The sequence below is a fragment of the Spermophilus citellus genome (genome assembly GCF_964194105.1).
Source record: "Spermophilus citellus genome assembly, chromosome: 1".
Lineage (NCBI taxonomy): Eukaryota > Metazoa > Chordata > Mammalia > Rodentia > Sciuridae > Spermophilus > Spermophilus citellus.
This window is the reverse complement of record NC_138182.1, coordinates 269,187,504-269,201,455: the sequence shown is the minus strand read 5'-3', so window position 1 is coordinate 269,201,455 and position 13,952 is coordinate 269,187,504. Positions and strand designations below refer to the sequence as shown.

General features: G+C 33.6%; 1 protein-coding gene across 2 annotated transcripts in view; it reads right to left on the bottom strand.

The window, feature by feature from the left end:
- Window positions 1–13,952, bottom strand: part of WDR70 (WD repeat domain 70) — a 335,155-nt gene that overhangs the window by 242,840 nt on the left and 78,363 nt on the right. For both annotated transcript variants that reach the window (XM_081284615.1, XM_081284616.1), the window contains exon 8: window positions 10,688–10,821. In XM_081284615.1, the coding sequence (XP_081140741.1) occupies window positions 10,688–10,821 (134 nt within the window). The remainder of the gene's footprint in view (window positions 1–10,687; window positions 10,822–13,952) is intronic.

The window sequence follows — 13,952 nt, the reverse complement described above, 5'->3', positions numbered from 1 at the left end:
GTGGAATGTGATAGACATTATTATCCAAAATACATCAGGACACCAAATGTACAAAATTACAATTATGATCTGACAGAATGCAGGGTAGTATCTTTACCTTTTTATATTAGCCAAGAGTTGCTTTGTGGTATAATATATGATCTATTTTAGAGAAGGCACATTATGATAAAAATGCCTAGCATACAGAATAAGGATAGAATCTTAAATGCCACAAGAGAGAAAAATCAGATCACATACAGTGGGAAACCAGTTCGAATCTCAGCAGATTTTTCAACCCAGACCCTCAAAGCCAGGAGATCATGAAACAACATACACCAAGCTCTGAAAGAAAATGGATGTCAACCAAGAATCTTACATCTAGCAAAATTAAGCTTTATATTTGATAAAGAAATGAAAACCTTCCATGATAAACAAAAGTTAAAAGAATTTACAGCTAGAAAGCCTGCACTACAGAACATCCTCAGCAAAATATTCCAGGAAAATGAAATTAAAAATAATAATGAAAATCAGCAGAAGGAAAGGAGTACACTAAAGGAAAATCTAATCAGAGGAGAAACCAAGTTACCTTAAATACCAAAAATAAACAAAAATGGCTGCAAATACAATCATGTCTCAATAATAACCCTGAATGTCAATGGCCTAAACTCATCAATCAAAACACATAGACTAGCAGATTGGAACAACAACAACAAAAAAGACCCAACAATATGCTGCCTCCAAGAGACTTCATCTCATAGGAAAAGACATCCACAGAATGAAGGTAAAGGGTTGGGAAAAATCATACCACTCATATGAACTGTGAAAGCAAGCAGGGGTTTCCATCCTCATATCAAATAAAGTAGACTTTAAGCTAAAGTCAATCAAAAAGGATAAAGAAGGACACTACTACGCCTCAAGGGAACCATATACCAACAAGACTTAATAATTATAAATATATATGCCCCAAACAATGGAGCGTCTACATTCAAACAAACTCTTCTCAAGCTCAACAGTCAAATAGACAACAACACAATAATTGTGGGTGACTTTAACACACTTCTTTCATTACTGGATAGATCTTCCAAACAAAAGCTGAATAAATAAACTATACAACTCAATAATATAATCAATAACTTAGACTTAACTGACATATATAGAATATTCCATTCTTCAATGAGAGAATACATTTCCTTCTCAGCAGCACATGGATCCTTCTCTAAAATAGACCTTATATTATTCCACAAAGCAACTCTTAACAAATATAAAAAGATGGAGACACTAACCTGCATCTATCAGATCATAATGGAATGAAATGAGAAATCAATAAAATAAGAAATAAAAGCTACTCCAACATCTGAAGACTAAATAAAATGCCACTGAATGAACAATGGGTTGCAGAAGACATCAAGGAGGAGATTAAAAAATTTGAGAGGTGAATAAGAACACAGATACAACATATTGAAATCTCTAGGACACTATGAAAGCAGTTCTAAGAGGAAATTTCATTGCCTGGAGCTCATTCCTTAAAAGAAGAAAACGTCAACAAATAAATGACTTAACATTACATTTCAAATCCCTAGAAAAACAAGAACAAATCTACAACTTTTGTTGTAGAAGACAGGATATATAATTAAAATCAGAGCTGAAATCAATGAAATTAAAATAAAAGAAACAATTGAAAAAATTGACAGAACAAAAGGTTAGTTCTTTGAAAAAATTAATAAAATTGACAGACGCTTAGCCATGCTAACAAGAGAAGGAGAGAAAAAATTCAAATTACTGAAATACATGATGAAAAAGTAAATATCACAACAGACACTACAGAAATACAGAAGTAAAAATTATTTTTGAAAACTTCTACTATAATAAAATAGAAAATACCAAAGGCATTTGCAAATTTCTAGAGTCATATAATATGCCCAATTTATCAATTTCAAGCAACAAAATTGAAGACACCATCAAAAGTCTACCAACCAAGAAAAGCCCAGGACCGACACTGCTACATCAATGTTCATAGCAGCACAATTCACAACAGCAAGACTGTGGAACCAACCTAGATGCCCTTCAATAGACGAATGGATAAAAAAAAAATGTGGCATTTATACACAATGGAGTATTTCTCTGCATTAGAAAATGACAAAATCATAGAATTTGCAGGGAAATGGATGGCATTAGAGCAGATTATGCTAAGTGAAGCTAGCCAATCCCTAAAAAACAAATGCCAAATGTCTTCTTTGATATAAGGAGAGTAACTAAGAACAGAGTAGGGAGGAAGAACATGAGAAGAAGATTAACATTAAACAGGGATGAGAGGTGGGAGGGAAAGGGAGAGAGAAGGGAAATTGCATGGAAATGGAAGAAGACCCTCAGCGTTATACAAAATTACATACAAGAGGAAGTGAGGGGAAAGGGAAAAAAAACAAGGGGGAGAAATGAATTACAGTAGAGGGAGTAGAGAGAAAAGAGGGGAGGGGAGGGGAGGGGAGGGGGGATAGTAGAGGATAGGAAAGGCAGCAGAATACAACAGACACTAGTATGGCAATATGTAAATCAGTGGATGTGTAACCGATGTGATTCTGCAATCTGTATACGGGGTAAAAATGGGAGTTCATAACCCACTTGAATCAAAATGTGAAATATGATATATCAAGAACTATGTAATGCTTTGAACAACCAACAATAAAAATTAAAAAAAAAAAAAGAAAGAAAAGCCCAGGACCGGCCAAGTTCTACAAGACCTTTAAAGAAGAAGTAATACCAATACTCTCCAATTTCTTTCAGGAAATAGAAAAAGAGGCAGCACTTCCAAACTCATTCTATGAGGCCAATATCACCCTAATTCCAAAACCAGACAAAGACACATCAAAGAAAGAAAACTTTAGACCAATATCTCTAATGAACATAGATGCAAAAATTCTCAATAAAATTCTGGCAAATCGAATACAAAAACACATCAAAAAGATTGTGCACCACGATCAAGTGGGATTCTTCCCAGAGATGCAAGGTTGGTTCAACATATGGAAATCAATAAATTTAATTCATCACATCAACAGATAAAGAATCATATGATCATCATCATATGATCATTAAAGATAAGAATCATATGATCATCTCAATAGATGCAGAAAAAGCATTTGAGAAAATACAGCACCCCTTCATGTTCAAATACTAGAAAAATTAGGGATAACAGGAACATTTCTCAAAACCATAATGGCTATCTATGCTAAGCCCCAGGCCAACATCATTCTAAATGAAGAAAAATTCAAACCACTCCCTCTAAAAACTGGAACAAGACAGGGATACCCTCTTTCACCACTTTGATTTAACTTAGTTTTTGAAACACTGGCCAGAGCAATTAGACAGACAGAAGAAATTAAAGGGATACACATAGGAAAAGAAGAACTCAAATTGGCACTATTTGCTGATGACATGATTCTACACCTAGAAGACCTAAAAGTTCCACCAGAAAACTTCTAGAACGAGTTAATGAATTCAGCAAAGTAGCAGGATATAAAATCAACACCCATAAATCAAATGTATTTCTGTATATCAGTGACAAATCCTCTGAAAGGCAAATGAAAAAAACTACCCCCATTTACAATAACCTCAAAAAAAATACTTGGGAATCAACAAAAGAGGTAAAAGATCTATGAAATGAAAATTATAGAACCTTAAAGAAAGAAATCAAAGAAGTCCTTAGAAGATGGAGTTGCTCTTGGATAGGCAGAATTAATACTATCAAAATGACCATACTACCAAAAGCACTATACAGATTCAATGCAATTCCAATCAAAATCCCAATGACATTCCTCATAGAAATAGAAAAAGCATCATGAAATTCATCTGGAAAAATAAGAGACCCAGAATAGCCAAAATAATCCTTAGCAGGAAGAGTGAAGCGGGTGGCATCACTAAACCAGACCCTAAACTATACTACAGAGCAATTGTAACAAAAACAACATGGTATTGGCACCAAAAAAGACTGGTAGACCAATGGAAGAATAGAGAACACAGAGACTAACCCATAAAATTGTAATTATCTTTATTAGACAAAGGTGCCAAAAAACATGCATTAGAGAAAAGATAACCTCTTCAACAAATGGTCCTGGGAAAACTGAAGATCCATATGCAATAAAATGAAATTAAACTCCTATCTCTCACCATGCACAAAACTCAACTCAAAGTGGATCAAGGACCCAGGAATTAGACCAGAGACCCTGCATCTAATAGAAGAAAAAGTAGACCCTAATCTCCATCAGGTGGAATTAGGCCCCAACTTCCTTAATAACACTCCTTTGGTGTAAGAATTAAAACCAAGAATCAATAAATGGGATGGATTCAAACTAAAAAGTTTCTTCTCAGCAAAAGAAACAATCTGTGAGTGAAAAGAGAGCCTACATCCTGGGAGCAAATCTTTACCCCTCACACATCCGATACAGCACTAATCTAAGGTATATAAAGAACTCAAAAAGCTAAGCACTAAAAAAACAAATAACCCAATCAATAAATGGGCCAAGGACCTGAACAGACACTTCTCAGAAAAGGATATACAATCAATCAACAAATTCATGCAAAAATGTTCATCATCGCTAGCAATTAGAGAAATGCAAATCAAAACTACTCTAAGATCTCATCTTACTCCAGTCAGAATGGCAGCTATTATGAGGACAAACAACAATAAGTGTTGGTGAGGATGTGGGGAAAAAGGTACACTCATACACTGCAGGTGGGACTTCAAATTGGTGCAGCCAATATGGAAAGCAGTATGGAGATTTCTTGGAAAAATTGGAATGGAACCACCATTTGACCCAGCTATCCCTCTTCTTGGTCTATATCCAAAGGACTTAAAAACAGCATACTATAGGGACACAGCCACATCAATGTTTATAGCAGCACAATTCACCATAGCTAAACTGTGGAACCAACCTAGATGCCTCTCAATAGATGAATGGGTAAAAAAAAAAATGTGGCATATATACAAAATGGAATTTTACTCAGCAATAAAAGAGGATAAAAGCATGGCATTTGCAGGTAAATGGATGGAGTTAGAGAAGATAATGCTAAGTGAAGTTAGCCAATCCCAAAAAAACAAATGCCAAATGTTTTCTGATATAAGGAGGCTGACTCATAGGGCTAGGGAAGGCAAATCTGACAATATCAAAAATTTTAAACAGAAAAGGAAGAAATCAAATTTGCACTGCTTGCAGATGATATTCTCCTATACTTAAGACAATCCAAAGATCACCACCTGAATATTTCTAATAAATACATTCAGCAAAGTAGCAAGTTACAAAATCAACATGCAAAAATTAACTGCTTTCCTACATACCAATACTGAATAGGCTAAAAAAGTAATCAGGAAAAAAATTCCATTCACAACAGCCTCAAAAAAATTGAAATATCCAGGCATAAATCAAACCAAAAAGGTGAAAGCCCTATACAATGCAAATGATTCAACATTAAAGAAATTTAAAAGACCCCCATGTTCATGGATAAGGAAATTTAATATTGCTTAAATGGCCATATCACCAAAAGCAATACACGGATTCAATGCAATCCCCATCACATGACATTCTTCGCAAAACTAAAAAAAAAAAAAAAAGAAGTCCTAAAATTTGTTTGGAAGAATAAAAGACCCAAAACAGCCAAAGCAATTCTAAGAAGGAAAAAAAATGCTGGCAGCATCATTATACTAATTTTATGCCAGCATGGTACTAGCATAAAAACAGATACACAGAGCAATGAAATAAAAGTAGACAAAGAGAATCATCTGATCCTTGACAAATCACAAAAAAATATATGCAGGAGTAAAAAACAGACTTTTTTTAACAAATGATGCTGACAAAACTTGATATCCATATGTAGAAGATAGAAAATAAATCCCTTTCTCTCACCCTGCACAAAAATCAATTCAAAATTGATTAAAGCCCTGGGAATTAGAACTAAAACTCTGCAACTGCTAGGAGAAGGAAAAAAAACAGGGTCATTGTTCAACATTTCAACTTCCTCCATAGGACTCCTAAAGCTCAGGAATAACACAAAGAATTAATAAATGGGACAGATTCTGCACAGCTAAGGAAACAAAAGTATGAACAAGAGTCTATAGAGTGGGAGAAAATCATTTTCAGTTACTCTTTTGAAGAAGGATTAATATCCAGAAAATATAAATAACTCAAAATACTATGATAAAAACACACATGTGCAATAAACTATACATACACTTCTCAAAAGTAGAAGTACAAATGGCCAACAAATATATTAAAAATTTTCAACATCCCCAGCCATCAGGGAAATGCAAATCAAAACTATACTAAGATTTCCTTTCACTTCAATTAGAACATCGGTCATCAAGAAAAAATAACAAATGCTAGCAAGGATGTAAGGAAAAAGGAACACATAGTATTGGTGGGATTGTGAATTAGTATAACCAATATGGAAAATCAGTATGTATATTCCTCAAAGAACTAGAAATGGAACCACTATATGACCCAGCAACACTACTCCTTGGTATTTATCCATATTCAGCATACTATGGCAATATATGTATATCCATTTCTATGTCTATAGTAGCACAATTCACACTAGCCAAATTATGAAACACCTAGGTGTCTATCAACAGATGAATGGACAACGAAAATGTGGTTTATATACACAATCGAGACTTATAGTCACAAATAAGCACAAAATTGTCAATTGCTGGAAAATGGATGGAACTTGAGAGCATTATGTTAAGCAAAATAAGTCAGACTCAGAAAGTAAAAGGTACTATATTTTCTCTCATATGTGGAAGTTAGAGATAAAAAAGTGGGGAAAGAAGGGAAGGGAATCTCATGAAAATAGACAGGAGACCAACAGAGTAAAAGAAGGGGGCTGGGAGTAGAAGGAGCTGAAGTAATGGAAATGAAATTGGACTAATTATGTTATGTGCATTTACCAATATAGAACAATGAATCCCAGTATTATTTACAATTATAATGCACCAATAAAAGAATATATAAAGGAAAAATAACTAAAGTCAGCATACTATAGCAATACATGTACACCCATGTTTATAGCACAGAATTCACAACAGCCAAATTATGGAACCAGCCTAAAATAGATTAAAAAAATATGTAATATATATACAAATGGAGTCTTATTCAGCATAAAGAATGAAATTATGTCATTTGCTGGAAAATGGATAGAACTTGAGAGCATTATATTAAGGGAAATAAGCCAGATTTGAAGAGTGAAGGGTCATATGTTTTTCTCTCATAGGTGGAAGTTAGAGAGCAGAAAGGAAGAAAATGTAGGAGCCCAGGAGAGGAAGGGTACCAGGTAGAGGGAGAACGTGAAAAAAAGGGAGGTCTTGGTGAATGAAATCAACCAAATTGTTATGTACATGTACAACTGTGTAACTACTGTGTATAATTATAATGCATTGATACAAATGTATAATTATAAAGATCAATAAAAAAAATTTAACAGTGCACAAGAGGTATTTCACTTCTTGCAATCTGCTTTTGAGAAACACTCAATTTACACATGTGACCAGTGAAGTACAAAAAAGCAGCCATAACTCCTTTAGCTCATCAATGAAAGAATAACTAAACAATGCAAAGGTTCTCAAAGTATGACCCTCAGACCAGGTGTATCAACAGCACTTGAGAAGTCTTGCAAATTGTCAGATAATACTCAGATCTAAAGACGTAGAAACTCTAAAGGTGGGGTCCTGTAGATAATATTTTGACAACTTCTCCAGATGGTTCTGATTTCAAAAATCACTGAACTAAGTTTTATATAGTATGCTGTGCAGCACTTAAAAAGTATGTATGTACTAATATTAAATAATACTAAGCAATATTAAGTGGGGGAAACATTTTGGAATAATAATCATCTGTTACCATTTTTTTAAAACAAATACAGAATATACCATTTTTTTGACAGGTACATATATCTTTTGATGACAGCATGAAAAAAAACTTCAAATACACATAATGAAACAGTGATGAAAACTGAGAAGCAGATTAAAATGAAGATGGTCAAGGGAAAGTTCTAGTTTTAATTTCTATATGAGAACATATTTAAGTATGGCTTGATTAGTTAACAGTTTTTAAAGATGGAAATAGAGTATACAGACATTTTAAATTGGCCCGAGATAAGAAATTCATAACTTGAACTACCTTAAGTAATTAAAAATTATTAATATTATATGAAAATTGTATTCCATTTATAAAAGGTCTGTAAACTTAGGATTATGAATCTTGAACCTATATATCTAATTATGGGTCTACTATTGAGAAGCTGTAAGGAAACAAGAAAATTGAAAGGTAAGTGACTAGACTAGATTAGAGAAAACAGTACTGATTCTCACCAAATGGGACAATAGAAAACTAAAAACTAGAAATCTACAAATCTAGTACTAATGCTGGACAAAGGTCTAAAACAAATTATTCCAGAGATTTCAAAAATACCAAAAATGAAAATACATCAAAATCGAGCTATTGGGCTGGGGATGTGGCTCAAGTGGTAGCGCGCTCGCCTGGCATGCGTGCGGCCCGGGTTCGATCCTCAGCACCACATACAAACAAAGATGTTGTGCCCGCTGAAAACTAAAAAATAAAGATTAAAAAATTCTCTCTCTCTCTCTCTCTCTCTCTCTCTCTCTCTCACTCTCACTTTAAAAAAAAAATCGAGCTATACATATTAATGTCTAACTGCCATATTCAACAGGTTATTCATTGAATGAGAATTTATTTTACATTCATCAAATTTTCAATTGGTAAAAAACAAGGATTGATCATTAATATGTTGAGTCCTAGAATCAGAAGCTGGAATAATGATCCAACAAAAAAAAAGACAAAGAAATCAAATAAAAACATATAAATATATACAATGCACTACAACATTTTACTTTTTTATTTAAAAATATGCATTCAAGGGCTGGGGTTGTGGCTCAGTGGTAGAATGCTCATCTAAAATGCAGGAGGCACTGGGTTCAATCCTTAGCACCACATAAATGTAAAATAAAGATATTGTGTCCACCTAAAACTAAAAAATAAATATTAAAAAAAATGCATTCAAGTTTGTGGCTCTGTGGTGGTAGTTTTCCTGGTTTTGACTTTAAATGATATATTTTCAAGTTTAAAGGCAACATGTTACCCATGATAGTTTGTGCTGAATTTGGCCATTTAAAGCACTATCCAACACCACAGCTACTTGACCAAATGTATTTAAATTTTAACTATTTAAAATTAAATTTTTTAAAAAAATCATTTCATTGAAGTATTCAGTAGCCATGTGTGTGACTAGTGACTACCATAATGGATGGTAAGGATATAAAGTACTTTGTTCAACAATGGAGTATTACGCAGCACTAAAAAATGACAAAATCATAGAATTTGCAGGGAAATGGATGGCATTAGAGCAGATTATGCTAAGCGAAGCTAGCCAATCCTTAAAAAACAAATGCCAAATGTCTTCTTTGATATAAAGAGAGCAACTAAGAACAGAACAGGGAGGAAGAGCATGAGGAAAAGATTAACATTAAACAAAGACGAGTGGGGGGAGAGAAAGGGAGAGAGAAGGGAAAGCATATGGAAATGGTAGGAGACCCTCAATGTTACACAAAATTACATATAAGAGGTTGTGAGAGGAAAGGGGGAGGGAAACAAGGGAGAGAATTGAACAACAGCAGAGGAGGTAGAGAGGAAAGATGGGAGGGGAGGAGAGGGGGGATAGTAGGGGATAGGAAAGTTAGCAGAATACAACAGTCACTAATATGGCAGTATGTAAAAATGTGGATGTGTAACCGATGTGATTCTGCAATTTGTATTTGGGGTAAAAATGGGAGTTCATAACCCAATTGAGTCAAATGTATGAAAGATGATATATCATGAGCTTTGTAATGTTTTGAACAACCAATAAAAAATAAATTAAAAAATAAAGTACTTTGTTCAGCACAGGAAGTTCTACTGGATAGCAGTGCTGGGTGACTCAATATCAACGGATGACCAATAATATCAGTCAATGAAAAAAGCACTTCTTTCAGAAGAATATCAGTAAATAAATGTACATGAAATTACAATTAGAACATCACCAATTTGCAACCTTTCATGAAATAACTGATTCAGGAATCATCAATATGATAAGCTAATTTAAGTGAAAGGATATTTACATGGTACCAAGTATTACTCCACAAAGTACTTGCCTAACTCAAGAACAAAAAATTCACTTTACAATGAAGGAATCAAATGTTATAAACTTAATCTAGGAATCAATCTTAATTTCTTGTCATTAATAATTGAACTACTTGGCACTGGAGTCATGGCTCAGTGGTAGAGTGCTTGCCTAGCATGTGTGAGGCACTGGGTTCAATTCTCAATACCACATATAAATAAATAAAAAATAAAGGTCCATCAAAAACTAAAAAAATTTTTTTAAAAACATATTGCAAAATATTTACTAGAGTTTTTAAATAAACAAGACAAGGTACAATTTTTAAAAAACAACAAAAGACAGAAAATGCCTTTAAAACATAGGTTAATGAAACTAAAGGAAGAAACTTTTGGGTACATTTTATTTGCATATGAATAATGATAGCAGTCTAAATGATAGCAGTACATAGTTATATTTTGGTAGAAATCATTAAAAATGAAATTCAGATGACAACAGCACTATCTCCAAATATTAAGTCAAATATGAAGATACTAAGTAAGCAAATCCATACCATTCACAGGGCTGAAGGGATCGAAATGCCTTAAAAGAAGCATCCATTCCAGCAAAGTCCCAAAATTTAACATCGTAGTCATATCCTCCAGTCACCAAACGGGCACCTGAGGGATCCAGACCCAAAGCAGAAACCTGTTAAGAACAACAACAAAAAAAAACTAATTTGAACAAAACAACCTACAGTCAATTACAACCATTCCGTCACCTTACCCCCTATCCTATAGGAACAGGAAGAACTGACCATCAATTTTGTTACTTCTGGAAAGTGGAAATGGATAGCACCTTCTATATTATAACTTTTTTATTGTAAGTATTATTTCTTTTGAAATTAAAAAATGTTTTTTAATTTAATCTAATTGACAGTCTTGTGCCCACTTATTAACAATGTACTCAGAATAGCTACTACTGCAATTGCACGATAGACTAAATAGTTTTAGTAAGTAAAATTCTCAGAAATAATTCGGCTTTCTTAAGAATCCTGAGGTTCAAGATAATTTAAATACAACTGAATGAATACCACATGAATCTAAAATCACCAAAATAGGCTGAGGGAAATAGTTCAGTGGTTCAGCACTTGCCTACCATTCATGAGACCCTCAATTCAACCCCATCACTCTTAGCTAACTAAATAAACAAATAAAATCATCAAAATGAATAATGCCACAATGGGAGCTTCTAGAAATCTACTGAAGAAAGCAAGACAGTAGAAATTATCTTGTGCATATGGCTAAATGACTCAGTATATTCCTCTTAAGCATTGACCTTTTTATATATGTGGTTTTTAGTTGTCAATGGATCTTTTTTCATTTATTTACATATAATGATAAGGATCAAACCCAGGGCCTCACACATGCCGGCACACACTCTACCACTGAACCACAAATCCAGCCCCCTAAGCATTTACTTTTAAAGCTCAATTTATAACTTACTGTAATAGTACTTACATCAGTTCCACAAAATATTTGTTTCCCATGTGAATTTTTGTAGGTCAAATTCATATGTGAATACCCAATGCGTAACTCAATATTTTTGAGCTATATTTAAGATTGTCAAAGCAAGAATTCCCTGGACCTACTGTTTTCTTAGAGGGAAAGAACTGTATAAAAAATATTTAATGTGATTACCATACATGTGAGGTAATGAAACTATCAAAAAGTTTTATATAAAAGAAACTCTAAAAATGAGTCCTCCTAATAAATAGACTTGAAATCTAATTACTGTAACATAATTACCATAATTAAATAATGGCAAAATAAGTTAAACTCATTTCAATTACTACCTACAAACACTGATTCCAGAATGCAAGGGAATTGTATATAAGTAATAACTTATTACATGTTAAAATTAGGTATGGACTCTAAAGGTATGTAGGAAAGCATACAAATGAGAAGTCTTTTTTATCAAAAATATAAGTAAATGAACACTAGTTTTTGAAAAATCTAAGAAATTACATCTGCTTCTGATAACAACAAAATCACTTGTTTCCAAGCTTATATGATGTCCTTCTTCCCTCCTGGTGTAATTAAAGAGATGCTCTTTTCCCTGATAAGGCTAAGTGCACCAAGAGTTCATCCCACTCAATAATTTGAAATTTCAAATTCATTTGTGGTTCCTCTATTCAATGCTTGTCCTGGCCTTCAGGAGTATAACCTCAGGGTTGGGCACGTAGCTCAGAGGTGTAGCACTTGCCTGACATGAGTAAGGTCCTAGGTTCAGTCCCCAGAACCACAAAACAGAATGTCCGTCCTAGTACACGGCCTGGTACAAAACAGAAACTCTAGTAAATATTTGCTTACAAGAATGAAAGAAGACTAGGGACTGGGGTTGTAGCTCAGTTGGTAAAGTGTTTGCCTTGCATGTGTGAGGCACTGGGTTTGATCCGCAGCACCACACAAAAACAAAGAAATAAATGAACAAAGGTATCGTGTCTGTCTACAACTAAAAAAAAAAAAATTAAAAAGGAAGAAGACTAAAAAATTTTTAGAACTTATGTAACACAAAAACAATGGAGTATAACCAATGAGATAAAGTCCCCTCCACAAAGAATGAAAAGCAGAATAAATCTCAAAGTTAACTACTCTCCTAATGCAAAAGAAAGAGCAAATTTTATTACAAAATGACAAAATGTTTTCAATGCTAGAATTCTGAAGTATCAGGATCTCTGCTGTTCCTCATATATATATTACTCATGAATAAGACTAAAAACAGAGCTCAGAAGGACAGAGTACCTGTTAGAGAATACATGTCCTTTCACAGATCCACTAAACTCATTTTCAAACCATGTATCCCTAAGAGCGGAAGAACACAGGAAGTCTACTTAATTCTCAGGTGCATTTTAAACATATTAAAAGCAAACAGGAGCTCATATATAAATGCTAGTCTAAAACAGCAGTTATTTATAGTAGAGTTGAAAAAATTATTATTTTAATTTACATTAAAAAATAAAAACCATTACTGAATTTTCTAGGTAATGGACTTGACTTCTTTTACCAAGAAATAAAATATTTTAAAATACTTGTCTAATGTTTACTACATGAAATATCAAATCATGTTAAAATAAGTCTCATGTTCTAACCTAGAAGGAGTACAAACAGTACAGATTTGACCTTTACATTCAGAGAATTTTTATTACTCTCTGCTTTCAAAAAGCTTTAAATGCAAGTTCATAATTAAGCAATTAAATTGATTTTATAGCACATTAACTATATAAATATTTGAATGCTTAAATAGTTTTCCCTGTGATTATAAATTCTCTAGCAAAATATCTTAAATATTTTTTAAAATTTAAATGGTTATAAAACCAAAGCTCATGTCTTGCTCACATGGAAAGGCTTAGTGAAAACAGAGAATGGAGCAGAGATGAGCCAACAGAAAGGTCACTTGGGCTGCCACCAACAATGCCACAGGGATGGAGCTACATAAGCCCACTGGAAAGAACATCAAGATGCCATGTGCCCCAGATGCCAAACATGGAGTTTCAAGACTTGTTTATCCAACTGAATTTTGGTCTTGCTTTGATCAATCCATTCTTTCTATGCCCCTAATTTTGTGAATGAAAATGTTTACTGTAAACCATTATATATTGAATACATGTAGATTGCTTTTAATTTTGCAGGAGCTTACAATTTGAGATTGCCTTGAGCCTGAGGGAAGACTTTGGATTTGAGCTTTGAGCAATCTTGGAACTACTAATAGTATGGGGACTCTTGGAAATAGAGAAAATGTGTTTTGCATTGTGAGCTGGTTGTGAGCTTTTGAGGGCC